This window comes from Corvus kubaryi, unplaced genomic scaffold, assembly GCF_017639235.1.
Source record: "Corvus kubaryi isolate FWS band 111438036 unplaced genomic scaffold, C.kubaryi_AGA036_p1.0 37398, whole genome shotgun sequence".
Taxonomy (NCBI): Eukaryota; Metazoa; Chordata; class Aves; order Passeriformes; family Corvidae; genus Corvus; species Corvus kubaryi.
The window spans coordinates 27696384-27723957 of NW_024581137.1; the positions used below are offsets into that span (position 1 = coordinate 27696384).

The 27574-nt window shown below is 37.3% G+C and overlaps 1 protein-coding gene across 1 annotated transcript; it reads right to left on the reverse strand.

Moving 5' to 3' along the window:
* Positions 1–1192: 1192 nt before the first annotated feature.
* Positions 1193–27548, reverse strand: SP4 (Sp4 transcription factor). Its single transcript, XM_042043525.1, has 5 exons — positions 27207–27548; positions 25177–26725; positions 6363–6591; positions 5932–6131; positions 1193–4862 (listed from the first exon to the last, which is right to left on the reverse strand). Exons 1-5 carry the CDS (start codon positions 27285–27287, stop codon positions 4615–4617), a joined length of 2307 nt encoding a protein of 768 aa, XP_041899459.1. The 5' UTR covers positions 27288–27548; the 3' UTR covers positions 1193–4614.
* Positions 27549–27574: the final 26 nt, after the last annotated feature.

A 27574-nucleotide genomic window follows, 5' to 3' on the forward strand; every position in this document is an offset into this window, starting at 1 on the left:
AAGGACTAAAAGGGTAAAATGCAACATGAACATTTCTCCTTATGTCAAGATTTGTTAGATTTTCTGATACTTTATATTTGAAATGGTATAAGCAGAGGACTAGTCTCTTACCAGTAACGTAGAATTTGCTTCAAAACACACCAGTGCCACAATACTAAAAACTTGGCCAGTAAACACATATTAGTTGGTCAGATGCATTTACTTTGAATTACGACATAGATTGACTTCAGTTAGTAAGTTTGTCTGACATTCAAACAGAGGTTACTTTAGGAGACTTTAACAGGTATTTAATCAAACATATAATAAAGATTATGTATTTTATATCTCATTTAGGAAAGATGATTCTGTTTTGCAGTACAAGGTTAGAAGTCCCAAATTTTAAATTCATCTTTTGGAAAACGGAGGAAAGTGGCCTTCTTATGTGTATATGTAGTGGTTAGGGATGGGTTTTAGTGGTGGGATTTGCAGTGTTAGCTTTTCAGTCGAGTTCAACGATGTTAAAGGTCTTTTCCAACCTAAATGATCCTGTGATTCTCTATGTATTTCATCCTTTGTGAAACAGTATTACTTATTCACTGCAAAAGTATGGTAAAGTCTACCATAAAAATCCTTTTAGCATTTAAAAAAAAAAATTTAAAAAAATTAGTATAACATTGTTATTAGCAATTTCGCATACCATGAAAGTTATTTCAGTATAACACAATGCAGGAGCCTGTTGACATTTCACTAAGAAAAGCTCAATATATTTTCTATGAGCTGAAGTCAATACTTTCAGGTTTCCATTTCTTGTTATATTCACTCCATATGTGCAATACAATGACACTTCTATTATTCATCTCTGTCAAACTGAATTACCTTCAGTTTTCTAAATTTGTATTTTATCTGTCTGTGTGTGTGTGTGTGTGTATGAACATATTCCTTACCTTAGGAAATTTTCCCCTTTGGTTATTCCTTTGGTGTGTTCAGGAATAATCGTAGCTTCCATTCGCAAGAGCTGAACAAACCCCACAGAATTCATGCTGAGCTAGAATCTGCTGGTTTAATTCCCTGCTGGGAGTCTGCCAGTTGGGAAACGCTGACCAGCAAGTACAGGTCTTAATTACATAAATCCAGAAGCTGCTGCCAACCTTTCCCCATTGAGAAGCATTTGTTTTCTAGTGTTCTCCTTGATGAACAGATTATCACACAAACATAATTTATTGCTGCTTTATATTGTAAGCAATTAAATGAAGAAACCTTTTAAACTCAAGGGAATTTTAATAGGTTACTTGCAAAATGTTATTGCAGGCAACAACTTGTACATGATTTTAGTTCCAAACCCACCAAAAAATTATACAAATCAGCATTGTAAAAGTGTCAGATTAACGCCTTACAGGCTTTGCTGGCAGAATTAATTTCTAAATTCTAGATGTGGGGAAACGTTACTCTCATTTTTTTCCTTTTCCATTTTTTTTTAGAAAAATTTACAAGTGAAATATTACTACAAAACTTTTTTTTATAAGGAATTTTTGCAAAACATTTACATTTTTACCATCAACTATTTTTCTGTTTCAAAATCATTATGTAGATTTAATACCCTATGCTGCACATCAATTCTTGCGGGATGACAATTCAGTGACATGCATAAAAAAACACCACAAGGCATTAAAATGAAGACTTAAATACAAATATTGTTGCAATAAAACAGTTATAAAATTGAAAAATAGGACCTAAACATCATGCTTACTTAACTTTGACAAATTAACTTTTTCTCCTAGATTACACACTTTTATTACTGCTCTCGTGAAAGAATGTGATAAATAATGACTTAACACCAATTGCTAATGTAATCGGCAACACATACACAAACCTAATCAAAGAAAGTATATTGTAAGAAAAAAACTATTCTAACACTGGAGTTCTACCATGGTAAATACACTTTGCACTGATAATTACAATAAAGCAAAATTGTTAATGGTGGCAAAGGGAATGAACAGTGAAATGCCATTAAACAAGATACTACTGCACATCTGTGCCCTATTACTTACAACAGCTATATCCCACTGAGTCAAATAAAGGACATTGAAATTTACGATCCTTTTAAGACAGAAAAGTGGATTCCGAATGGGATGCAGAACAGACTGGCAGAATGTTTCTAATTCCAGAGGTAAAATGTGCACCTGCTAACACAAGTTAATGTACTTGAGATGCTATGAAGCCAACCAGATTTAGATTTGGATACATCTATAATAGGGATTCATTGCAGATTAAAAATGACTTCAGTTTCCTATCTGCATACATAAGTATGCATGAAAAAATTACATACGAAATGGTTGTGCAGAATGCTTGTAAATTCAGTTTACAAAACGGTTAACTTTTAGGAAATATGATATTAACATTAGGAAAGTTCTTCTTTGCATAAAGTAATGTAGAGCACTGATTGTGAAGCATAATGATAAAATATATATTTGACGTTTCATTTCCTATATAATAAAATTAACAGTTAATACTACCTAATGTTCATCTGTATTAAATGTAACACCTAATTGATTCTGATGTTTTAAATCCAGATACATCAGTTAAGAGTACTTTAAATAAAATATACAAAATAATGTACAAAACCCAACTAAAATTTAAAGACTCTGTTACAAGTCTAAAAAAGCTTTAAGAAACTTGAAATTTATAACCACAGTGTAAAATTGTTTTTCTTTAATCTCAAAGCTTTTTATGTAAACTGAAAGTATAAAATACCCTCAGCTTAGTATTTTGCTACAAAGGGCTGGCCTAAAGTGTACACAGTGTAAACAATGGTATTTCTTTTGCTTCAAAAATACAGAAAACACCACAAGATTGATAAATTGTTCAGATGAGAAGTATATGCTCTTTAGGGAATGCACAGGGTACCTGTTACGTCTCACAAACCAACAGCTACCACACAGATTCTTCCTTTCATAATTTGCAGGGGAAAGAAAAATGTCTTATTCTTCTTGCACTGTACTTCCTTTAGTTACATTAAAAATATTTTGGTGTATAAATCTCCTTAAAAATTGGTCATGAGAATTTATTAACAAATGACTGTAGATGTAAAAGGTTACATTTATGCCTAGGGGAAGTAATTAAAAATCCTGAGTATGAAATATTTGGCCATCTTTCCTCCTTGTACCTACTGGAATTTTCACATAGAAAATGCAATTTTTGTTGTTTCTTCCTTTTTCTTTTTTTTTATTTTACATTTTCTCTGTATTCACTGTCACATCTGAAAATGTAACCAAAGCTTTGAAACCAGAAGTCATGTCCCAAAAAGATAACAATATTTCTCTTTTCCCAGTTTGTTTTATGGTTGGAGGCTCAATATAAGACTTGATAGCTAACAGATATTTATTACCAGCCCTCATATTATCCTTGAAGAGAAAAAAGAGACAGTAATATTTAGGGGAAAAGAGAAAATGTTTACTTGCTTCTTTTTTTATTAAAAAATTAGTTTCTTTCTTTGGCTATTAAGTCAAAGCACAAAGAACTCAGCACATTAACCACAACATAATAAACTAGTATTTACAGAGAGGAGATACTGGAGAATGAGCTACAACACTCAATTGTCTGATTAATTTCCATGAATTCTAACAAAATTAAAACATTCAAACACCTAAGGTAGAGTTTTTAAGATTCAAGTTATCTATGAGTTAAAAAATGGGCCACCGATGTTTTAAAATACAGAATCATCGAACCACAGAATGGTTTGGGTTGGAAGGGACCTTAAAGATCGTCCTTGCCATGGGCAGGGAAATACAAAATGAAATGAATTACCAAAAATTGACACAATTTTTTTTCGTTCTACATAAAGATACCATTACTTTTGTAAATCTTATGTTAATATCCTTCTATGGTTTTATCTTTCCTACTGTTTACACTAATTCTACGTAACCCTAGCTCTCCACACGAAGAGAGGAATTAGAACTCACTGATTGTCGTTTATACACACTACTATAATGTAGTAGTCAGAATTAATCTGAGGTCCACCTCAGAATCACTTTGCAGCATGCATCACCCAGCTGCTATTGGAATAATTCCAAAACTTGAGAAAAGATGGCCAAAATTAACTGATGTGTTGTATGGACTGAGCAAAAACCCAAAATATATCCACTGTTGTTCATCCTGTATTCCATTTTGCTGTGCCTTATGGGAAAAGGATGCTCTCATGAAAATATTATAAATTTATCTTAAAAACAAAGTGCCTTCATCAAATGGTATTAATCCTAGTCAAGGTCCACCCAGTTTTACACTGATACTATCTGATTTTATAAACACATTAACATACAGTGCTAAAATAGGGGGGGTAAAGTTCACTTAAAATCATTACAGAATATACAGACATATAACTAAAAAAGTACAGTATGGAAATATTATTCCTCCATCTGTTTATCCAGTCATCAATTTGCGCTGTTTGTATTTTTGAAATTTTTGTCTTGTTGCACCGGTGTACACTTCCCATGCTGACCCTCCAACCTGGAACACTTACAGAAGTCATGACTGAAAAAAAGATTTCCTGCTCTGTAATCCACTTTACCAGCCCACTTCCATATCCTGAAAGGTATGTAAACTTAAGTGCAGCACTAGGTGTCCATATAAATGATCCTTTCAGAATTCTTCCATGTTTGTTGAAACGCTAGGGGTTGCTGGGTTTGAATCTTGAGAAATGGCAGCAACAGTGACAATTCTTGGAGAACCAAGAACCTCAGTAACTGAAGAGTCCAGTTCTCCTGAGGTAACAATAGCAAGGGCTGTTCCACCACCCTTCTTGTTCTGATGAGTTTTGACATGTTTCGAGAGATGGTCACTTCGCATAAACCTTTTAGAGCATTCTGGGCACTCAAATCTCTTTTCACCTTTTTAAAAATAAGAACAAAACCAAAATGTTACTGAAAGAGAGCACTGAACACTGCTTGATTACTTGAATCTCACCCTATTCTGTTCAACATCCAAAGTGTCTTTAAAAGGACACAATGTTTTCTTTTCTATCTGACTCATTTCCAGGTGCGTTCTGTTCAGTCACAGGCTTTTGGCAATCTACTCTTCACTACTGAAATGTTCTCAACAAATATTTGCTATGCTGTGATTATCTGGTGAAAAGTTGGAATTTCAGGACACCTGAGAATTTTCATAAACTTCCACAAACCTACCAGAGGGAGGGAGGCAAAAGCCCTCACAGAACAACTTGGTAGCATTTTTCAAGAATACTTTTGTTATTTAGATTACAGTGATGGGAAGTGAATTTGAAAACATGAATTCCAATGCTCCATGAAGATGTATGAAATCTACAGCAAGAGAGATAAATTCAATACATAAAAGGTCCTGTTATTGTTCAAATGTAATTAGTGCTTAGACACCAGGTGCTATAAGCTGGGGGAGGAGGAGCTAAAAAAATTTTATCAGCTAAAAGGCTGATAAAATCTTCAGCTTTTGAAAGGTTGACTTTTCCATTCTGAACTGTTAAGAGAATTTGCTTTATCAGTTCCCATTTGAAACTCCAGGAAACTTCCCAGGAAGACCAAATCTAATGTACGGACTAGGTTAGTAAATTTCTTAAGGACTGAGCTAATCCAAGTGAGGAAACAATAACCGTGGTCCATGGCCAATCCTACATGCCTGACCTAATTTGTTACATTTAGATCAAGCACGAGCTAATGTACACCAGCTATCTGTGATGAAATGGTCATCTTTTTCTAGCCCACATACAAAAGAACAGTTGGAACAGATCCCTTTTTATTTATATGATTTCACAGTCATCTTAAATTAATGAAAACTGCAATCTACCACTTCCTTGTTTTAAAGTTACTTTATTTGCATTTACAGGTAATTGTCAGGTAACTTAGTGAGAACCTTGACACCATTGTTTAACTATGGCCACTGTGATTCAGACTTGCTGTACTATGGCTACAGAGAGGGATAACCAACCTGTGTGGGTTCTTCTATGCCTTTGTAACTCATCACTCCTTGTGAATCGCTTGCCACAAAAAATCCAGTTGCATACAAATGGTCTTTCACCGGTATGCCAGCGCAGATGTGCTCGAAGATGAGATGTCTTGCCATAAACTTTTCCACATCCTTCAATATGGCAAATATGCTGTTTCTTTTTTCCTGGCTCATTGCTGCCTCTAAAAATATCATATATAAACAGCTAAGTAGTTATATTCTAAAACGTTACCAGCTATTAGGAGAAACATTTCATGCTAATAGATTTTCTAATCCCCATCTAAAGAAGTCCACACAAATGTACTTTCTAATAGAAAGCATTAAAAACCAAGGCAATATAGGACAATTTCACTCCCAAATGAGGCAAGCTGTGATAAGATGCTTAAATATATACTGATAAAAGTTACATTTACCTTCCTTCTCCCTCTCTGCAATTAGGACATGAGCAGGCAACTCTTCTCAGTCTCTTGCCAGGCTGCACTTCCTGGTCAGAAGCTTGTTGAGCTTGTTGCAGCTGAACTTGTGTTATCTGATCGGGACTAACAGCACCAATTGCTGCATTAGCAATGCCACCTACTGCTACGGTTACAGGAGCTATTGTGGCTTGCTGTACTTTTACTCCATCCTGTCCTTGCTGTTGACCTGTAAAATAAAAATTGTTTGTACTTTTTATTAGTCATTTCAAGAAGTGAAATGCCCAAATAAATTTGATACATTTTATAAGACAAAAATCCACCTAATGTTAAGGGAAGCCACAAACAAAATATTAAATCCAGCCTTTTCCTGAAGCACTACCTACCTGCTAGCCCTGTTTAATGTAATTTGTTATTAAAATAGCACAAGACTGCAAATTACTGACTGATACTAAGAAAAATTAACTAGTTTAACAAATGTATTCTTTTTCTTAAAAGCTGAAATAGATAAAATTTTACACAGAAATATTGTTCAGTCAATTGCCAATTAATGTCTCTCTAATAACCTTTGAACTGTATCTGCATTCAGAAAACTACAATTAGCTAATTAAAAAGGTGCTTTATGGCACTTAGAGAATTGTCACTTCTCTTACAATCTGCCTTGAATCAACATTGAGCCAGAAAGGAACTTTTGCAGTGAAAAAGAAACTTAGGACTAGACTTGAGCAAGATAACATACCAAAATTTTCTTGGGATTGGTGTTTTGCAGGATTTTTACCCAGGATGAGGTAATACTGGTTAGATGTACAAACAGGGGGACAAGTAGCAAGAGCAGCCCTGGGGAAAGAGATGTGGTGTTTGGGTTGATGGCAAGCTGTACGTGAGTCAATAGTGTGCCCTGGCAGCTGAAAGGGCCTGCTGTGTGCCGGGGTGCACCCAGCACAGTGCAGTGAGCCAAGCGAGGGCAGTGACTCGAGGGCAGTCCCGCCCTGCTCTGCACCGCTGCAGCCCCACCTCGAGCACTCTGTGCTGCTTGGGTGCCTTAATGTAGGAAGGACATCAAACTATCAGAGTGTGCCCTGAGGAGGGGACCAAGATGATGAAAGGCTCGAGGGCAAGACTTACAAGAAGCGGCTGAGGTCACTTGGTTTGTTCAGCTGGGAGAAGGCTGAGGAGTGACCTCCACACAGTCTACACCTTCCTCAAGGGGGGCAGTGGAGTGGGAGGTGCTGCTCACCTCTCTCCTCTTTCTGGTGACCAGTGATAGGACATGAGGGAATGGCATGAATCTGCACCAGGGGAAGTTCAGGTTGGACAGTAAGAAAAGGCTCTTCACTGAGAGGGTAGCTGATCACTGGAACAGCCTCCCCAGGGAAGGGATCAAATGAAAATCTAAGACTGACTTGATGAATGAAGAATTCAGCTTCATTGCATAAGTCCATTGATCTCATTGATCTTCTTGATCTAAGGAAATCTGGATTACTGTCTTGATACTAAAGTAAAAGAAACTATTCCAATATATGTAAGAAATGTAGTTTCTTGAACAGCAGAGTAATATTACTCTGTTTATTTTAAAAGTTGGTATTATACAGTCCTAGAAAATACACTAATAAACCTAATGTGACACAGAGATATGACTTCCAGTCACAACATGACAACACTGAATGCCAGCCCTGCCAGTAACAGGACAAAATATAATTAGATACTGCCATTTTCAAAAATTCAGTGCCTTCATACAACTGTGAAACTAAAGGAAATACACTCTCTCAATAAGAAAATAGTAACAGGCAACCAGAATTCTTCAGAGCAGAACACAATCTTTTAAGACTTGAAAGTCCTCAGTATTGAAGCATTCATTTAAAACATAGAAATTCCTCGGGGATAACATGAATCAGAGAGATTTTAAAGTGTTTTAGTGACTTCTGCAGCATCCATAACAGACACCACCAATGGGGATAAGACTGAGAAGAACGCTCTCTCTGAAGCCTAAACTGCCCAGCTACTGAGTGAGCTGACACACAACCCAGCATGGGACAATGACTACTTTGTTCCCATGATTGCTGAGGGGCAATAGATGCTTGGACAGTCCATCTCGTGTAACACCATGCTACCAGCCAGAGATGAAACCTAACACACACCACCTAACACCAACACACACAGGCAGATAGGTTAGTACTGAAGAACACAATATACAGAGAACCTCCCAAAGTGACTTGACTTTGTCACCTAAAGGCCACTGCTGGCTACATGAAATAGAATAAATCTGTTTTCTGCCTAGGTCACTACCAGGTTATTTTCATCTGAAGCACTGACCAAATCTTTCCAGTTATCTCCCTCGGCTTATGACAGGAAGTTGCATCTGATATGTCTAGATACGAAAAAACATGAATTCCTTGTCCTCTTAAGAAGGCCATAAATACTGACAGATGCTGAGAGTTTTCAGTTCTCTGAAAAGAGCAAGGACAAGCCCATAAGGGATAGTGTTTGAACACTACTTGCTGTTGGACAGATAGTAAAACAAACAAAAAAACTCTAAAAGAATTCTTCTATCTGCAGCAAAGCAAAAATAATTACAGGCTTAACCTTGAGTGCAGTTCCCACATGTTTAGGGGAGAACCAAGTCTTTCTTTTCAGAATAGCAATGTACTGGAAATATATTTATTTCCCATACTTTAATGGGAAAGAAAAGCACTCATGATAATCCTTGAGGGAGAATATGACAGGGTAAGAAGAACATCATGATAAAAATGCAAAGAGTAGGATCAAGTACTTTGGTCTATCAATGGCTGAAGATGATACTAGAGTTTCCAAAGAAAATGCTAGTAATGGGGCAACGCCTTGTTAGGCTGTTAAGCTGTTGAAACACTGACTAAGAGCTATAAATAGCCGAAGTCAAAAAAAGGCTAATAATTTTTTTTATATCTAATGCTTATCCTAATATGATAATATTAATATGATAATGTGATTGCTTGTGTTGAAAACCAGTTGCACTTTCTCGTGAGTCAGAAGGAAATGAAAAGGAAGAACTTGCTCAATGTGTAGTCTTCTACAGAGCACAATCCACTCTCCATCTGTTAAACATACCCAAGGTGCAAACTCCTCTAATTCACAGAGCAGCAACATAAATGAAGAGCCTGTAAATTATCACTACAAAAGTTAAAGATACAACAGATATTGTGGCCTACTGCAGCCTCCTATTCTATTTTCATTATCAGTCACATTTTTGAGTACATTATTAAGAATTATACTTTTTTATTACAGTCTGTTAGAAGGGATGACTCCATCTATGTCAAAAAGTCCTACTGGAGCAAAGAAGTCCTGAGACCTAATCAGCCTGTGGTCAGAACTCAGCTGAAGAGGATAATTATCTCTTTCTCTCTGATTTTATTGAATTGTTACTCAAGTTTCAATGCAACCTTTCCCTGGGCTGCCAAACCAAGGCTTTTGAAGTAAGATGTGAGTTGAGGCATCTGAACCCTGAGGAGGATGACTACTTTTCTCACCCCATGACTACTGGCCAATATCCAGGACATAGATCTAGGATATGCCCAATCCACACTCATAGAGAAGCCCGTTCAGCAGTTCTAAAAATCCAATCTATTTTGCTGATTCAATATGAACCAACTTTCTTTGTCCAAGTGACATGAGATTGGTCATCATGAGATGACCAACCACACAAGGGTCTTCTGATACTTTTTCAGAATATCAAGTACCACTGCTGACACACACTTCACCTGTTCTGAACTCTCCTTCTCCCATGTGAGGACAGGGCATATCCTGGAATACAGGATACACACTACTGAGCTACCACCCTAACCTATTTATTAAACATAATACAGTGACACATTTGAGTAGAAATTCTTCACAATAATTGTAAAAATGACAATAAAAATACAAAGGAGACAATGCCAAATAAGGTTGCTGAGGCAGACAATTACATTCCCCACACAGTTTCAGTTAAACAGTAATTAGATGACTGCTCTTTAGATAGCATTAACTAGTAGTAACATTTTCTAATATGAATGTTGATTTTTCTTCCTTAAATTAGTCTCATGGAGTCACTATTTTAAACTCCCTTCCATTGAATTCCACTTACTAAATTCAGAACAGAAGATTCTGAAGCTCTCAAAATATCATAAATACTGCCTTATTTGAAGCACCAGGCCACACCATTCAATAAGCAAATCTAATTTTTTGAGGTAAAAGAATAACTGAAGAAAGCAGACATATAAGATAAATATTCTTTGTCAGAGATTTACATAGCTATCAGAAAGCACTGGGAAGTTCAATAACATAATTACTGGACTAAATTTTTGTTTTGAACTCCTGAGAGAGCATCCTAACAAGCTAGCACACAAGTAGTACACAGGGTAGAAATGTATCTATTCTCATTTTAAAGCTGTTAAACATAAAAGTATTTGTTCTTTGAGAATAATAGGAGTGTATTTTAGACCAGTTGACATATCTTTTCTCCTGAAGAAAAATCAAAAAAATTTCACAAAACAACTGACAGAACATGCCCAAAATCTCAAAGTGATTTTGTTATAGTCTTGAGTTGTATGGGATTTTTTTAAACTATATACTAGAATTCTATGGATCCCTAGGGGCTTTAACTTTTACATCACTTGTATTACACACGAAACACTTTAGTAAGTATTAAAGAGGAAGAAAAATAAAGGGAATATAAAGGGAAGATAAGAGAATTTAATTATTTCTTACATCATATCTACCAAAGAAAAGATACTGAGAAAACTTAAATGTTGATATGAGTTTGTCAGCAGCCTACTAAATTAAATGAGGGCAACTTCTAGAAGCTTGAAATAGTGAGGATTTTTCAGTTGAGAGGATCTAGGTATAAACTGGCTTCTTATTTGAAAAAAAAAACCAACCCAAACCCAACAAACCTGCTTGCTCTAAAAAGAGGTGGTTGAGATAATGTTATCCATACAGGAACAGAATGATCTCTTGACACTTTCTAGATGGAGAAAAAAAGGCTTATTAAAAATATTCCTTTCATTGTCTTACTAGAGGCATTAAATGCTATTTAAAGCCTTCCAGAAATGCTGCTACAATCATGAGATCACTTGACATTGCTTCTTCCTGACATACTCCAAACCACAAGACCTGATATCACTACACTTTGCCATTCATAATCAAACCTTTCAGTAACAAGAGCTCTCATGTTTCAGCACAGGTTTCAGAAAGAGGTCTAAACAAATCACTACGTGAGGGAACAAAGTCACACTTCAGTTCATCTATGTTATTCTGTACAAGTCGTGAAAGCAGTCACTGCACACTGACACCTGCTTTTGGAAGAGAAAAAGTTTTCTCAAGTTCCCATGATTTCTTTAATAATGATTTCTGAAATTGTGAAATATCTTGATTAACAAAATCATCACTGAACTTGTGTATGACTGAGCTTTATTGTACATACTGTCAGAATATAAAGTTAAGCTCCAACTGAATGTTACAAAATAATGTTGATACAAAATAATACTGATAGTCAATTGCACTTAATTTCCTCTCAGGCCTAAGTTCTCTCTTGCTTTGGGATAGTAACCATTTATTTGACCACAGGACAAAATGCAAACAGCAAGGAAACCTGACATAGTACTTACTTTACAAATCAAGTGCAATAGGAGTCTCACTTATTGCAATATTACAAATATGATTATGACAGAATAGAAAATTTTTAAGCTTCTCAAATAGAAGAACCTGCATGATCTTAGTCACTAATCTTTCCCATTTAAGCCATTAAGTAAACGCATTACTTATTAACACAAGATACAGGATTATGATTGCACATCCTTTACTCTTCAGTATCACTTGGTCAGCTTTCCAATTTTGCAGTAAAATTGCATCTTAGCAATTAAAACTCACATATATTTTCCCCTGCACGAGTTTGTAACACATTCATGCAAGAAAATTCAACAACTTTAAGTAACTACTATGAAGCCAAATAATACACACACATGTATCAATCACATTTTTGGTTAAAAATTAATTTGCAAAACTGTAACAGCATTTGAATTATCTAAGAAAGCTAATGCATGGTACCTAAAAAGTACTTTTCTACAGAGTGACTGACCACTGGTTATTAGGCTTGGCCATCCATTATAAGTCAAACCAATTTCCTTTTACCACACACTATACCTGCTTTCCTATTCTTGTTCATCTGAAGTAGCAAGCAAGAAAGACTACTCTCTGAGGCAAATAGGGCAGAAGGGAAAGAAAATGACTTTAATGATCTACACAAATCATGAGAGTAAAGCATTAGAAAATTGGATCTTGGAAAGAAAAGAAATTTAAGACTAAGAAAAGGACACTTCAAAGTTCTGGTACATAGTTCCTCCAAAAAAATTTGATATACTTCCGGTTGCTGTTGTGCAACCAATGTTTAGTAGTCCAAAAGATGAGAGCATCAATGAGAGAGTTATCTCAGTAGGGTGCACCTTACTGCAAAATCTGAGAAACACTTTGCAAAATGTACCTAGAGCCACAGCGGCTAATGCTGCCAAAAAGAAAATTTGTTCAACTGCATATTCTAGAAAGCAAAGAGAAGGCTGTAGTTACCACCCATAATTCAATGCATATTACTACAAGACAGCCTGCAGAGTTCCAAAGCTCTACAGGCATCAGAGCTGATGCAGCAACTCACCCATTGACAACTCACTGATGCAAAGCAATGGGGAAAAGAAGCTTCTCATCCTCCCTTGCCCTGCATACACCAGGTACGGTAAGCTTGAACATCCTTTAATATTCTTTTTCCACAAAGACATACAGTAATTTATAATAAGATAATATCTATATACTTTATATACTGATTTATAATACAATATACTTATAATAACATGTCTATATAATATAATAAAATATAATGCTTTGACTAAGATATAGCCAAGATTTAAGCATTTTTTAAAAGTCAGTGTCAATACAGTTAGAGATCCTCTTTTTTTTTTAAAAAAAAAATCTACTACAAAGGAGGTTTCATGCTGAAGAAAGAAGCACAAATCATATTTTAAAATTACATCTATGCGAAGACAACACTGAATTTAAATATTTACACAGAAGATGATGCAGTATGCTGACAATTCTGCTCTCTCTTCTAAGCAGTGGTTAATAAAGATTTATGAAGAAACAATATGTGACAAAAGAAGAATTCCCCAGAACACAAACAGCAACCATTGATACAAGGGACCCACACATTCTGTAGAGAAGATCACTTTGGAATAAGGAGAACTGGATTGACCCAACTACTACAGGAAATTTGGGTCATCACAAATCACAACGTTGTGTCCAGATGCTACTACAAGCAGAAAGTTTCCAGTGCAAACTGCAGCATCAAATAGACATCCATCTTTTCTACCTCCTACAGAGGCACTGCAGCAAGTTTGTATCTTTTGTCCATGGCTAACTTAGTCAAGATTTGTAGGAACTTGTTATACTCTTCTTCAAAAGCTTCCTAACTCTCAGTGTGTTAAAAAATTACCGAACAGCATAATAACCAAGTTTAACTTCTGTTGAAAGTACCACTTCAAGAGTGAAATTTAAGGCAATAAAGTTTAAGGGGTTTAAGCATCTTAAAAAAAATGAAGTCTGTTTCCTTTAGTGCAAGAATCATATTGGTAACACGAAACAAAACCAGGGCCCCAGAAGTTTCACCAAGTTACTTTAATTTTAAAAATGGAAGGCTTTACGCAAGTGCTTTAGGACAACCTGAGGGCACTCCAGTACTTTGAGCCAGAAAATAAGTTTTCACGGCTGGTAGCACCTTTCATTAAACTGAAAGAAAGTTTATTTTTTATTACTTTACTAAACATAGGAAGGAGCTACCACAAATACAACACAGAAAGACCCATACAAAACCAACATAAACATCAAACACAGAGCTACAGTTTCACAAAATTTAGTCTTGAACAACCAAATGGCAATGTCTCTGGTTGTTTTGGATACTGTAACTTCAAATGAAAAGAAAATATGTTTAATTTATTAAGTATTCTAAAGAAGGAGATGGAATCAGAAAAATAACTTGTTGTACTAAAGAAAAGAGACCCTTCCAAAAAACTCTTGATTTTCATCATCATTGAATAAATAGTCAAAAAGAAAATCATATTTAGGGTGAGTGTCCAAGAACACTTCTCTTCAGATGAACACCAGTAGTTTCCTGCACACTGAAACTTAGAGCAACAATTGAAAACTCAAGCAACAGCTGTGCTGCAAAGTATCAGACACATTACATGGAAACTCGTAGCAGATGTAAGAAATTGAGATTCTTAGATCTACTTTTATGGAACATCTCCCTCTCCCCCATCCCCCTGCACAATTCTCAGATTATTCTACAGCTTATAGCCACAACAGAATGTGGCCCAGTTCTTTCCTTTAACTCTTCCCCCTAACTTTTAAACAGGGATAGGACTAGAAAGAAACCTGTGGACTGTCAGTCTCCACAGTCTGACTAGCAGAGCTCAACACCTGACAAACTGAAACAAAACAAAACAAAAATCCCAAAACAAAACAAAAATCAAATACCTGTCTTACACACTTCTGCCATATGGAAAAAAACCATACACTCAAAGTGTCATTTTTTGCATCCCCATTCAATTTCTGAGTATTGCCATGAAGTAGTAATAACTGAATTTGAAAGGACAGCATTAGGCTAACATGAAAAAATGTAAGCTAAGATTCCAGTATGCTATTTGGATTTTGGGAAGTAGGACTGAGAGCTTTTCTGGTTGGGCGTTATGGGATTTGGACTATGCTTTAGCCAGCTTACATATTTTACACTTGACTAGAAGGTTCATGAATGTCCTTGAAGTAAATATTTTGGCTATATGAAATATATGTTGATCAAGATAAAAGTAAATGTGCAAAAAAAAAAATGGCAAGGTGATTAAAAGGAATTTAAAGGATATTATCAGGAAAAAACCAAGATTCATGAACCATTTTTAAATATCTTACTGTGTAAGACTAAACTTACTGTGAGCCACAAGTTTTGGTTTTATTAACAGCCTACAGGTGAATACGCTGACCAATATTAAAACAAATTTGTTTATTAAAGATGTAAAAATGGAAACTTTGTTATAGCCTTCATCAGGCAAGGACCAACAAAACTACATATCATAGAATCACAAAAGAAGGGCCACATAAATCTGTAAGATCCAAACCAATAAAAGTTCTGACATTTTCTGTAACACTGTTAACCCTGTAAAACTGTTTACCTAGTCTTGTTTTTTTGGATCAGAACAAACTGAAAAGCTTCATGCTTTTGTCAGTTAGTTCCTGATGACCAAAGAAACAAGAAAATCAAGGCCCATATTTCTAAAACTTCAGTATTTTTCTCAAGGGAAAAGTGGTCACATCATCACTTGAAACTATAATTAAGGAAACTCAGGCTTGTACTTAACATATATCTCAAGGACTTTTTCGGCAGGAAGATCTTAACTGGTAATTCTCTCTTTACAACAAAACAATACTAGTCTGCCAACCTATGAAGATTAAATATGCTTGTTGGGGTGACACAGTTTTCCCGATGACCAACTGATCAAGATGTATGACTGCTATCAACTCTCAGCAGCATTAAACATCAGTGGAAACTCCACTGTTAGGAGAGGATGCATACAGAAATCAATGTAACTGTATAACCATACCCCAAACTAACCTAAGCATGTGCTCTGATGCTACATTTCTCAAGAGACTACAGATGTCCAGAGCTACTGTTTTGGTGAAAGGGTCATAACCAGAGGAAAATATTAATTATAAAAATTATACTTTATTATGCAGTCCTGACTCCTTCCAAAGCTACTATGCTATAGCATATAAATCAAGCAACTTTTATTAACTAAATTATCCATTAAAAATTATTGACCACTGAAAAAAGAGTTGTTTTTCAATAATCATAGAACATGCTGAATTGGAAGGGACCCACAAGCATCATCAAGTCCAACTCCTGGCTCTCCACAGGACAACCCCCAATAATAACTCTGTTTCCCTTGAAATTAATATTCCTCTTAGAACACAACATCACATTTCATATATAGTTAGCTTTTTCAAAAATCACTGCTATTAAAAGGTTTTTAATATATAAAACCAGTAAGAATTGATTTATTTCATCTACTAGCTCCAAAATCACATGAAGCTTAGTACTCCAAAATTTAAGTTACAGTGAGGAAGCTGTTGAAATGAAATTTTGAATATGCTTCCTGTCTTTCCCTCACAGGTGGTAGTGGAAGAACAAGGAGGTTGGCTTAGTGCAGATCTAAGTATGCTTTAAAAAAGAAAAAAATACTATGAAGCTGTTGAAGATGTGCCATATCACTCAATTCACTTACTTGGCATTTTATGAACAAGAAAGCTTAACCAATTCATTTTCTGTTCTATACACTCCGATTTCTGACAATAGGGAGTGAGAGACGGGATGGCAAAACCCAATATTCTCAAGAGAGTGCATCTGTATTGATGACACACATAATCTAACATGGAAACACAGCTTTGGTAACATTGTTCTTTGACGACTTTAAAGCTTACATTTTCTTCTTGAAGTTTATAGCATAGAAATAGCTCATTATAAACCTATTTCACCTGGCAATTATGAGCAAAGTTGGTACTTGAAATGGTTCCCCTTACCACTTTATTTTAGAAGTAATGATGAAGTCACACCTTGCTACTCACAGGTCAGTCAGAAAAGACTTGTTTTACTGAGGCATATTTACCAGGTTATTCTCCATGGGCAATTTATCTGAACAGGTAGACTGCAGATCCCTTAGGCATCAAGTTCAGGAACAGTATATTGACACTTATTTTTATGCTACCATCACCATGGCAAATGTTTGTTTTCACCGGCACAGTTTGTTGTTAAACTGTTTCTGCCACTGAATTGAATTTCAGTTTAAGAAAATTCCATAACCAAAGCAATTTTGTCATTAGAAGACTAAATGCTTCTCCTGTAATTACTTTGAAACATTTGAAAAGGATGCCAGCACTATAATATTCAGAACACTGTGGTTCTGCAACAATTCTCAGCTCAAGGCAACCTGAGAACAGTTGTGACCTTTCATGATTTTGGAAAAAGTATGCTACATTTCTATACTCCTCCCATCTACACTCTCAGAATGCCAAGTCACACACTATGAAGTAAAAAAAATCTAAGACAGACTCCTTTTTTTGCTTGTTGTTTTGGTTTTCTTTTAATACAGCTCAGTACTCTGTACTTATCTTTTTACTACAGATTCCACAGCTTGCACCTTGTTTCTTTCAAGATGTTTGCTGTATCTTGCTTGTCGGTGAACATCCAGGAAAACACTGCATGTTATTTAAAAAAAAAAAAAAAAAAAAAATCATGCAACCCCTGTCTTTCAGCTTCTTTGACTTCGACCTTTGGTGTTTATATTTGCCAGTTTGCTTGTATGTAATGTGGCTATTTTAAACCCTTTTCACCTTTTTACCACCTACAGGCATCCCTTTGCTTAGCTACACCACTTACTGAGTTCTGTTTCTTGACATACTCGCTATTACATTAACACGAGAGGAGCCCCACAGGATATATGTTGTCACAAAAAGGCATTTTCTTTCATTCAACAACGTAAATGTAATATTCTAGGACTTTAGACTAAACACCTTCCCCTCCCTCAAAATCCACCATATGTAATAGAAAATAACAGAAGACTCTGAGTAGTATGAAGATTAATCAGGTATTTTAAGTTTTCTTAATAGAGGAGCTTAAGAACATTCATAAAAATGTGTCTTATGCAACAATTAAAACACAATATATTGCAGACAAATACTGAATGCATAAAAAAAATTAGGCAGACTCAGAATGGACAAATTCAGAGAAAATAAATCCATCAAGAATTATTAAACTTGTTAAAAAAAATCTATATATTTGGCTCAGGAAGATGCAGATGACTGAACGGTGGGAAGAGAATCGGAGCACTGTTGTATGCATCACCTGCAGTCAGCATGAGACAGGGTCAGAAACACTTTTGATTCTTATATTCATAGAATCATAGAGTGGTTTGGGTCACAAGGCACCTTTAAAGATCATGCAGCTCTGGTCCCCCTGCCATGGGCAGGGACATCTTCATCTAGATCATGTTGTTCAACGACCTACCCAACCTCACCTTGAACACTTCCAGGGATGGGGCATCTACAACCTCTCTGGAAAACCTGTTCCAGTGTCTCACCACCCTCAGAGTAAAGAATTTCTTCCTAATGTCCAATCTAAACCTACAATTTTTCATCTTAAAACTGCTGCCCCTTGTGCTGTTACTGTGGGCAGGTCATGGTAAAAAGTGTTTTTGACAAGATCCTGTTGTATATTGAAGGGCTGCAGTAAGGTCTCCCAGAGCCTTCTCTTCACCAGTTTGAACAACCCCAGCTCTCTCAGCCCATCTTCATACAAGATGTGTTTCAGCTCTCTGATCATTTTCATGGCCCTCTTCCGGACCTAACAGATCCATGTCTGTCTTTTAGTGGGGATTCCAGCACTGGACACACTACTATGGATGGGGTCTCACAACAGTGGCAAAGAGGGAGAGAATCACATCCCATCAACTACTGGCCTTGTTTGTTTTTATGTAGCCCAGGATACAATAGACTTTCTGGGCTGCAGGTGTACATTGCCAGCACATATCCCATTCTTCACCTACTAATATCCCCAAATCTTTCTCCACAGAGCTGCTCTCAATCAATTACTTCATCATGCAATCTACACTGAGATTAGGGACTCTCCCATCACAGGAGCAGGACCTTTCATTCAACCTTGCTGAAATACAATGAAGTTCACATTAGCCCACTTCCCAAGCCTGCCAAGATCCCTTTGGATGGCATCCTTTCCCTCAAGCACATCAACTGCACCACTCATTTTGGAACTATCTGCAAACTTGCCAAGGGCACACACAACGCCATTAGTAAAGACACTGACAGTACTGGTCCCAGTATGGACCCCTGAGGGACATCACTGATTACTGATCTGCATTTGGAGATTGAATCATTGAGGGCAACTCTGAATGTGACCATCCAGCTACTTTCCTATCATCCACAAAAATCTGTACCTCTCCAAGGCTACTGTGAGGGCCTATGTCAAAAACCCTAACATAAGTCATGGCAGATGAAGTAGATTATTGTCAGCAGCTCTTCCTTTACCTACCGATACAGTCCCTCTGTGACAGAAGGCCACTGGATTATTCAGGCACGATCTGTGCTTTGTGAAGCCATGTGTGGTGTACATTTGGGACAGCATGTTGGCTGTGGCTAATCACCTCTGTACCCACGTGCCTGGACATAGCTTGCACGTGTCTTTCATGATCGTACCAGACACAGAGATGAGGCTGACTGGTTGGTAATTCTCAGGGGCCTACTTACTACCTTTTTAAAATTGGTGTGATGTTTCCCTTTTTCCAGTCACTGTTCCTGAGGGACATACAGTTAATCTAATCCTTTTTTTTCCTGTTTAAAGAATTTGATGGAATGCTTCAAAGTCCTCATCAAACTTTGACCCAGAATGACAGTCATGTCTAAACAATATATTGAGTCTTTGAACTGCAAGTCCTAAAACTAGTGACTGTCACACAAGAAGAGTTAATAAAGAGGGAAAGGGAAGAGAAAGCCTTGAAGACAGGCTGAAGCTGGATGCAGACAACTGGGAAAATGCACAAGAAACCAGGAGACCTCAAGGTACTGACAAATTACATAACTACTAGTCACAGTGACATGAGAGTATCTGGCCAAAGAGAGAAATGCCTTAGTAGCTCACATTATTACAGAGTATGAAACAGAAGGGCAAGGCTCATTATATATTTTTAAGTACCCCAATAAGAACACTTGGCATTGGATTTCACTGTCATTAAGAACTAGTTTGGAGCCCACAGCACACCCCTACAAAAGACTTAAAACTCTCCAGCTGTACTATTTCCAAGCAACAGACTGTTCCACTGAACAGAAGTCATTGCTCCAGGTTATTTTGGGTGGATGAATTCCATATTCCCCATAATTCAGGCCATGTCACCACTCATCTTCAAGAAAATGCCCAGAACTTGCAAGGTGATGGAATCTGATGACTTTTGCTTAAAGCAAGTAAAAAATGCTTGGAACAAGTATACATAAAATACAAATAACATTTTTCACTATTTTAAAACAAAATCGTCTCATTCACTTTTGTATGGTGCAAACACCTCCATCATCACGTCACAATATTACTCTAAGACATATAATTAAGGTAGATATGAGTTTGATCTATTACTTTTTTCCTCATAAAAAAGAGGGAATTATTCTGAGGGAAAAAACAAAAAAAACACCCAAAAAAAAAGAAAAAAAAGAAAAACACCAAAACAAACCAAACAGACAAAACAACTTAGCCTATCAAAAGGTAACAATTTTATTAACTGTTTATTTTTCTTAGAATCAACTAGTACTAAAATCAGTTCCTTTCACATAGTCCCTTATATTGTCAACTAACACATCTAGACAAAGAGCCTGAAAATAAGCTTTGAAAAGGCAAAAGATACCTTATTTTAAAAAGGGGCTGGGGACAGGAATCCTTTGAACTTGCATCTGCAACTCTCACAGCAGAAGCCTTGAAAAAAGGCAAGGGTACTCTGCAGTATCTGCTTGTCCCCAAGACCACAGGGGCTAAATTCAGGAAGTTGCCACCTGTAACATTCTAGGCTATCCCCTTCCAAGGGGAACCTTGTGCAGAACAACTGACAGAGCACAGAAGAAATACTCTGTACAGAATTAGCTTGGTAAAAGGCTATGACAGGTCCTGATCCCTTAGCAAGGCAGGTATTAGTAGACCTGTGAATGTTTGAGCAAACAGTGGTTTTTATGTAGCCTGTTGTTTGACTACCTCTTAATTAAACAACTGTTTAAAGACCTGGTTTTAATGCTCAGAAACTTAACTGGATGAGAAGATTAAAACTCTCTTCTGTACATTTAATTATACCTTTGACTGACACTTTATACACCTCAATAAAATTTTACAGAATCACAGATTGGTGTAGACTTTAAGAGACCTCTGGAGGGCATCTGGTCCCATCACTCTGCTCAAGCAGGGCCACCTACAGAAAGTTGTCCAGGACCATGTCCAGACAGTTTCTGAATATCTCCAAAGATGGAGAATTTGCAACTTCTCTGGGCAACCTGTGTCAGTACTCAGTCACTCTCAGAGTAAAATAATACTTTTCATCATTGACACTGAAGTTTTCCCTCAGGCCAGAAAGCAAAACAATGCAAGAACTTCTCTGCTTTGTCCTCTGTTTTGACCACACGCAACATACAACTCAAAGTATGGTACTTACCAGGATCAGTTTTTGAACTCTTAACTGAAAAACACAACAAAAAACCACAAACACACTTATACATCTTGCTAGGTTTACAGTAGACTTTCAGTAACAAAGGTTATGAAAAGTAAACCAAAGTATAGTATTTACCAGAAGATTTTAATGTTTTTCTTCTCAATGTGAAATTTTCCTCTTTTGGAGTTTAGAATCCATTTGACAAAACAGTAACAACAAAACCCCCCCCAAAACACAAAAAACACAACTCCCCCCATTTCTCAAAAATTTTTATAAATTAACAATTCCATTATAATTTTAAGCTAAGTATTTTTTTGCTTTACTAGTTCATTTACTACTGAAAAACTACAGAAAAAAGAAGTGTTTAAATATCTCCCTGTGGAAATAACTAGGAAAACCACTGTTCATGGAACAGAAATATTACACAAATACAAAAACATTTATTTATTGTGATTTTTTATTGTGATTTTTAAAGTTTTTTTCCTAGAAACTCAGCTGGCTTGATTGAAGGGGTTTAATTGAAGGACAAAGTAACTTCTTTTCCTTAACAAAGTTAGAGCACCTGAATCAATGCATGGGATGAGTTCCTCCCTCAGCCTTCTCCTTAATATCTTCTGGACATCCTCCATACAGCTCATTTCTAACACCTAACTTCTATTGCTCATTTGTGGTGATTGATCTACTTGTGGAGAGTTCAGCTTATTTTCAAGACACTTCACACTGGCAAGCTCAGGTACTGCAGGAAAGAAATACCAGTCTGCAGATATTGAGGTAGCTGAGCTGTTTATTTTTTCAAAAGGTTTCCTGCAATGATGCCTGGGAATAACAACAACAACAAAAAAAAAAAACAAACAAAAAACATTTCAAATAAAAACCAGCAAACCTGAGGAAGTTAACAGCCCTGATCAAGTCAGCTTATTCTTTTTAAGTGGCAAGCAAAGTTTATATCTTAGCATATTTGCAATTTTCTATTTCATAACCATTCTTTCCTTGGAATCTTAATACAGCATTAAGGACTGCACATCATGTTCCTCACTTTCCTTTCCATTCTACCACATCTCCCATTCCCAGAGTGTAGCATCAGGAAGTTTCACAGGACAGAAGCAGAGATAAGTAAGAGAAGGAAATTACTACCAGTCTCTTGCATTCACACGGCTTGTTGCTTCTCTGTAACATCAAGTCTTGGGGAAAAAATAATACCTTGTTGACTAGGGAAAGGGAAAAAATGTCAGAATACTTAGAGGGGTGGAGCAACTCTCCTATGAGGAAAGGCTGACAGAAATGGGGTTGTTCAGTCTAAAGAAAAGAAGACTCTGGGGAGATCTTATAGCACCCTCCAATACCTAAAGGGGTTAGAAGAGACTTGGAGGGGAACTTTCTACAAGAGCATGTAGTGACGGGACAACGGGGAATGGCCTTAAGAAGAAAGCAGGTAGGTGTAGGTTAGACATAAGAAAGAGGGTTTTTTACAAAGAGGCAAATACTGGAACAGATTGCCCATAGAGGTGGTGGATGCCCTGTCCCTGGAAACATTCAAAGCCAGGCTGGATGGGGCTCTGAGCAACCTGGTCTGGTTGAAGATGCCCCTGACCACTGCAGAGGGGTTGAACTAGATGACCTTTAAAGGTCCCCTTCAATCCAAACTATTCTATGTTTCTATGATTCACTGCTGCCAAAAAAATTATAGAAACAGCCATAAGGCCTCCTGGGAGCAGGGCGGGAGAGAGTGGGCACAGTGAAGAGGAATTCAGTGGTCACAAAATGTAGTCTAATTAACATACAAACACTGTATGACTAAGGCTTGGCTTGTCCAGGACCATTCTTGTGACTCATTCCCCTTCTTTCATCCTCAAGTTACCAATCTCAATCCCTTCATTTTCCAAAAGACATCATATGCAAGCACAGGTAAGGTCAATATAACCAACAAAGAATATATTCAGAATCTCTTGCTCTAATTCCTGCTAGTGTGTACTAAACAGTAGTACACCATAAGTAAGCAGAGAAAAAACCTAAATGCAGAAAGGTTCTTCCTGCAGCCCCAAATCTAGGCTGTTCCCAAAGCAGGCTTCCTGCAAAGAGCCCCCTACCAAAGTACAGACTTCTATCTAAGAAAATGGTCAACCAGCACCTTCCCATCAAGAAAAAAAAGTGTTCCAAGGTAAATAGCAAGGTGCACAGCTATAGCTAACCAAAACTTCTCTTTGAACCATTACAGCTAAACACAAGGTCAAGATTTTACTTCTGATTACCCAGATTAAAGTTTGAGTGACACTCCTTAAACAAGCCAGGTTTAGTGCATCTAACTCAGCTCTTAGTATAGCAACATGCCATCCAGTGCCACTAAGTACCACAGCAGACTAAATTCTCCCAACAGCAAATTTCTTTCTACTGAACTGTTTAGTCTCCTCAAAAACATTTCAATTAAAGAGAACAATCTTCTGCCCAGTGAAACATTTCTCATCTTAGTATATGATTATAAAAAAGCCAGACCATTTAGGAATTAATATGATACTAATGTTTGCTTATGCAGACTGGACAGCAGTTAAACACAGTGTGCTTTTTCTTACAGTTTTATACTAAAAAACCTGTGCTGATAGTCAGGCTGTTGTTAAGAAGAGTTTATTGTAACTACTACAATAAAAGATTTTTACTTCTATGACATAAACCCAAGCTTAGGTAAGTAGCTATCAAGCTGGCAAAAAGAACTCCTACCTAAATCAAGTTTTATCTGAAACATTAAAAGTCGGCAAATTTTACATAGTTGTCCTTGTGAGACACTACAGAGACCTTGCACAGACCAGCATAATCAAACAGGCATTTCACAGTCCATATCAAAAGTTTAGCAGCAAGTACTGAAGTACAGTCACCAGTTGGTTTTATTATTTGTTCTAAAGCAAGCCACAGAAACTATGCTATGTGCAAGCACACCTTATTCCACTCAATCTCTTTGCAGAACTCAAACTTTATGAACTAGTGCAGAATGCAACGAGTAGTTCCATATGAATGCATGCCAGGAAACAAGATAACCCAGGTTACATACTGTCACTTCTCATTCTACATACCTTAAAAAGAGATTAGCAATACTGACTGGTTGGAAAAAGCTTTTTCGTGTTGTTTTTCAAACATATCAAAGCTCTAACAGTAAAGTCTCATGTTCACTTCTGGAGCCTACAGGTCTTTAGTAAGATGGAGGACAGAATCATTTAAGCATAGTTTATCAAATACAAACAGTTCCATTTCAATTAACACAACTGGTAATATTAACTCAGTGTTTAGCAAAAATATCAGCTGTTTTAAAATCTGAATTTTACTGGTAAGTGAAGTGTAAGATATTTCCTCACAGTTAAGGGTTTAATGTTTATTACAGAAAATTTTGAAAAAAAAGCATTAATCTAAAACCATCTGGTATTCTTGTAACAATAAAAAGAAACCCAAACCAAAGCCACAACCAACCACCTCAAACAAAACAAAACAAAACAAGCCCACAAACAAGCAAAAACCCAAAACTATGTCAGACCACTCACCCGCAACGCTGGTAATGGTAACAGGAACTCCTTGAACTTGAACACCTGCAGCACTCAGGTTGGCAACACTTACTGTTTGAAGATTAGGTACTGAAGCAAGCTGGGCAGCATTCAGAGTGATGGGGGTACCAGCAACAGCCACCGGAGCAATCTGGGCAATGGTTGTGCCACCACTTGAAGACACAGGGGTAATGGTTAGCTGTTGGGGTAACCCAGCATTTTGAACTTGAAGATTTGAAAGGCTTTGCAGATTCTGAACCTGCACAGTTTGCCAGCTGATCTGTCCTGATGGTGTTAAAGTTGGAGCCCTGATGAGCACCTGAGTTGGGCTCACTGCCTGCAGCTGAACATTCTGCAAAGGCTGCTGCTGGATGGTCTGTATAGTCTGCCCTGACTGGAGCTGAAATGACTGTGGAGGAATGGCCTGAATAATTTGCTGTTGAGGCTGCTGGATCTGTATCTGCTGCAGAATAGGCTGCCCTACGATCTGGACCTGCTGAAGGGAACCTGACTGATCCTGGACATTCTGTAGTCCATTGGACTGAAGCTGACTGGAGCTCTGGGCTTCGGAGTCCGTAGCAGTTGTTTGAGGTTCTTCAGTCGCCTGCTCTGAACTGCTGCCTGCTGTGCTTGTGTATTGGCCTGTTTCTGCAGAGCTTACCAGTGTGTCACTGCTAGTCAGAGATGTTGAGGCAGTGGTTGTAGAGGTGGAAGATGAGGAAGGAGACTCTGGCATGGTACTACCAGAGGCGGAAGTGACAGGTGTAGACGCCAGCTGATTTCCATTGGAAACTCCACTCTCAGTAGACTGGCCAACTTGCCCTGAACTTCCTCCAGTGGCAACGTTGTTAATCACAGGCAACGCCAGGGTTACCCCACCAATGTTTATAGGTAGCGTTGTTACAACTTGCGCCTGAGTACCAGGAATAGTTTGCAGCTGCAGCGGTATGGAAACACCAGGCCGAATTTGGACTGGAACTGTCTGATTTGCTAGGTTTTGAGCAATAACATTTCCCGAAGCTGTCCTGTTTGCAGTTGTGAGGATAGCTTGATTATTCCCTGCAGGAATAAGCTGAATCTGACCCTGTATGTCTTGTAGACCAGTAGCATTAGATGGATTGATTTGACCTTCCGTTGTCTGAATCTGTGGAATCACTTGGTACTGGACACTACCGCTTGGATTTTGTACTTGAATGACTTGGAATTGTCCCGGGGTCGTTGTAGAAGAATTGCCCGATTTGGTTTTTGAAGGAGATGTACTTCCATTGTTACTGCTGGAGGGACTTGCTGCACTTGAGGCAACAGAAGATCCTTGTTGAGCAACATTATTTTCTTTTGAAGCAGAAGGAGCAGCGGCAACGAGCTGCCAAGCATTTCCAGCAAGCTGAGTTGTTACCAATTCCAACTGCTGTGGCTGATTCTGAAGCTGCACCAAACCTTGATTTGGGTCTATAATAATCTGCTGCTGTCCAGTTCCTTGATTCTCACCAGGAGTTCCTATTTTGCTGCAAGTAGCTGCTAGCAAAGCAAGAGGTGAAGGCTGAGAATCCTATCCATAAAAAGAGAAAACAGACAGGATTCAGGAGAAGAGTGCAAGTATGAACCATCAGAAGTCAGCATTAAGGTTTGCACAGGAAGCCAAAAAAAAAAAAAAAGGTGCTTCTGCATATGATACAGCTCTGAATAAGGAAGTATGAATTGAAGTAAATAATCTTTAAACATGTCCTTAAAAGTCCCTAATTATCAGTGATTATGTGACTGCCAACACCTCAACTGCATCCTTATTTCAGTCCTTTTTCCCCCTTAAAATAAAGAAAAAAAAATTTTTAAATGCTTCTATTACATGGAAAGCAGCTGATCACTGCAAAATCCAATCAAACAAACATGTCCAGGCAGTAAAAACATTGCACCCAACCGTGTTTCATCCAACCCAAAGAAAGATGCCCTGAGCAGGAAATGCTGTTAGCTGAATATTTAATTTTAAATGCTAATAGTTTGGGCACTTCCCTATTCGGGTGTGTGTTCTTTACCTGTGAGCCTCCAGTTTTCCCTTTTTTATTATTATTGTTGTTATTCTCTGCCTCGGGAGATTTCTCTCCCTCTGTGGGCATAGTTTCCTCCTTCTTTTGATCTGCAAAAATATCAAGTGTAACAGGTTAATTATTCACCTTCATTTATACAATAACAAAATCTACGAGCATATCCTTTTTGGTCCCAGCTTGTTGCTTTTGCCTCTTCATAAAAACAACAGTACAAATCATTATTACAAAAGAACGAGTCCTAAGAAACGTGGTTTGAAACCCAACCCATGGGGGCTGGAGAGTTAACACCCAGAAAGGGGAGGTTTGGTTTCCTCTCCCAGAGACAGCAGGAAAAAACCACCCACAACCCTCCTCCT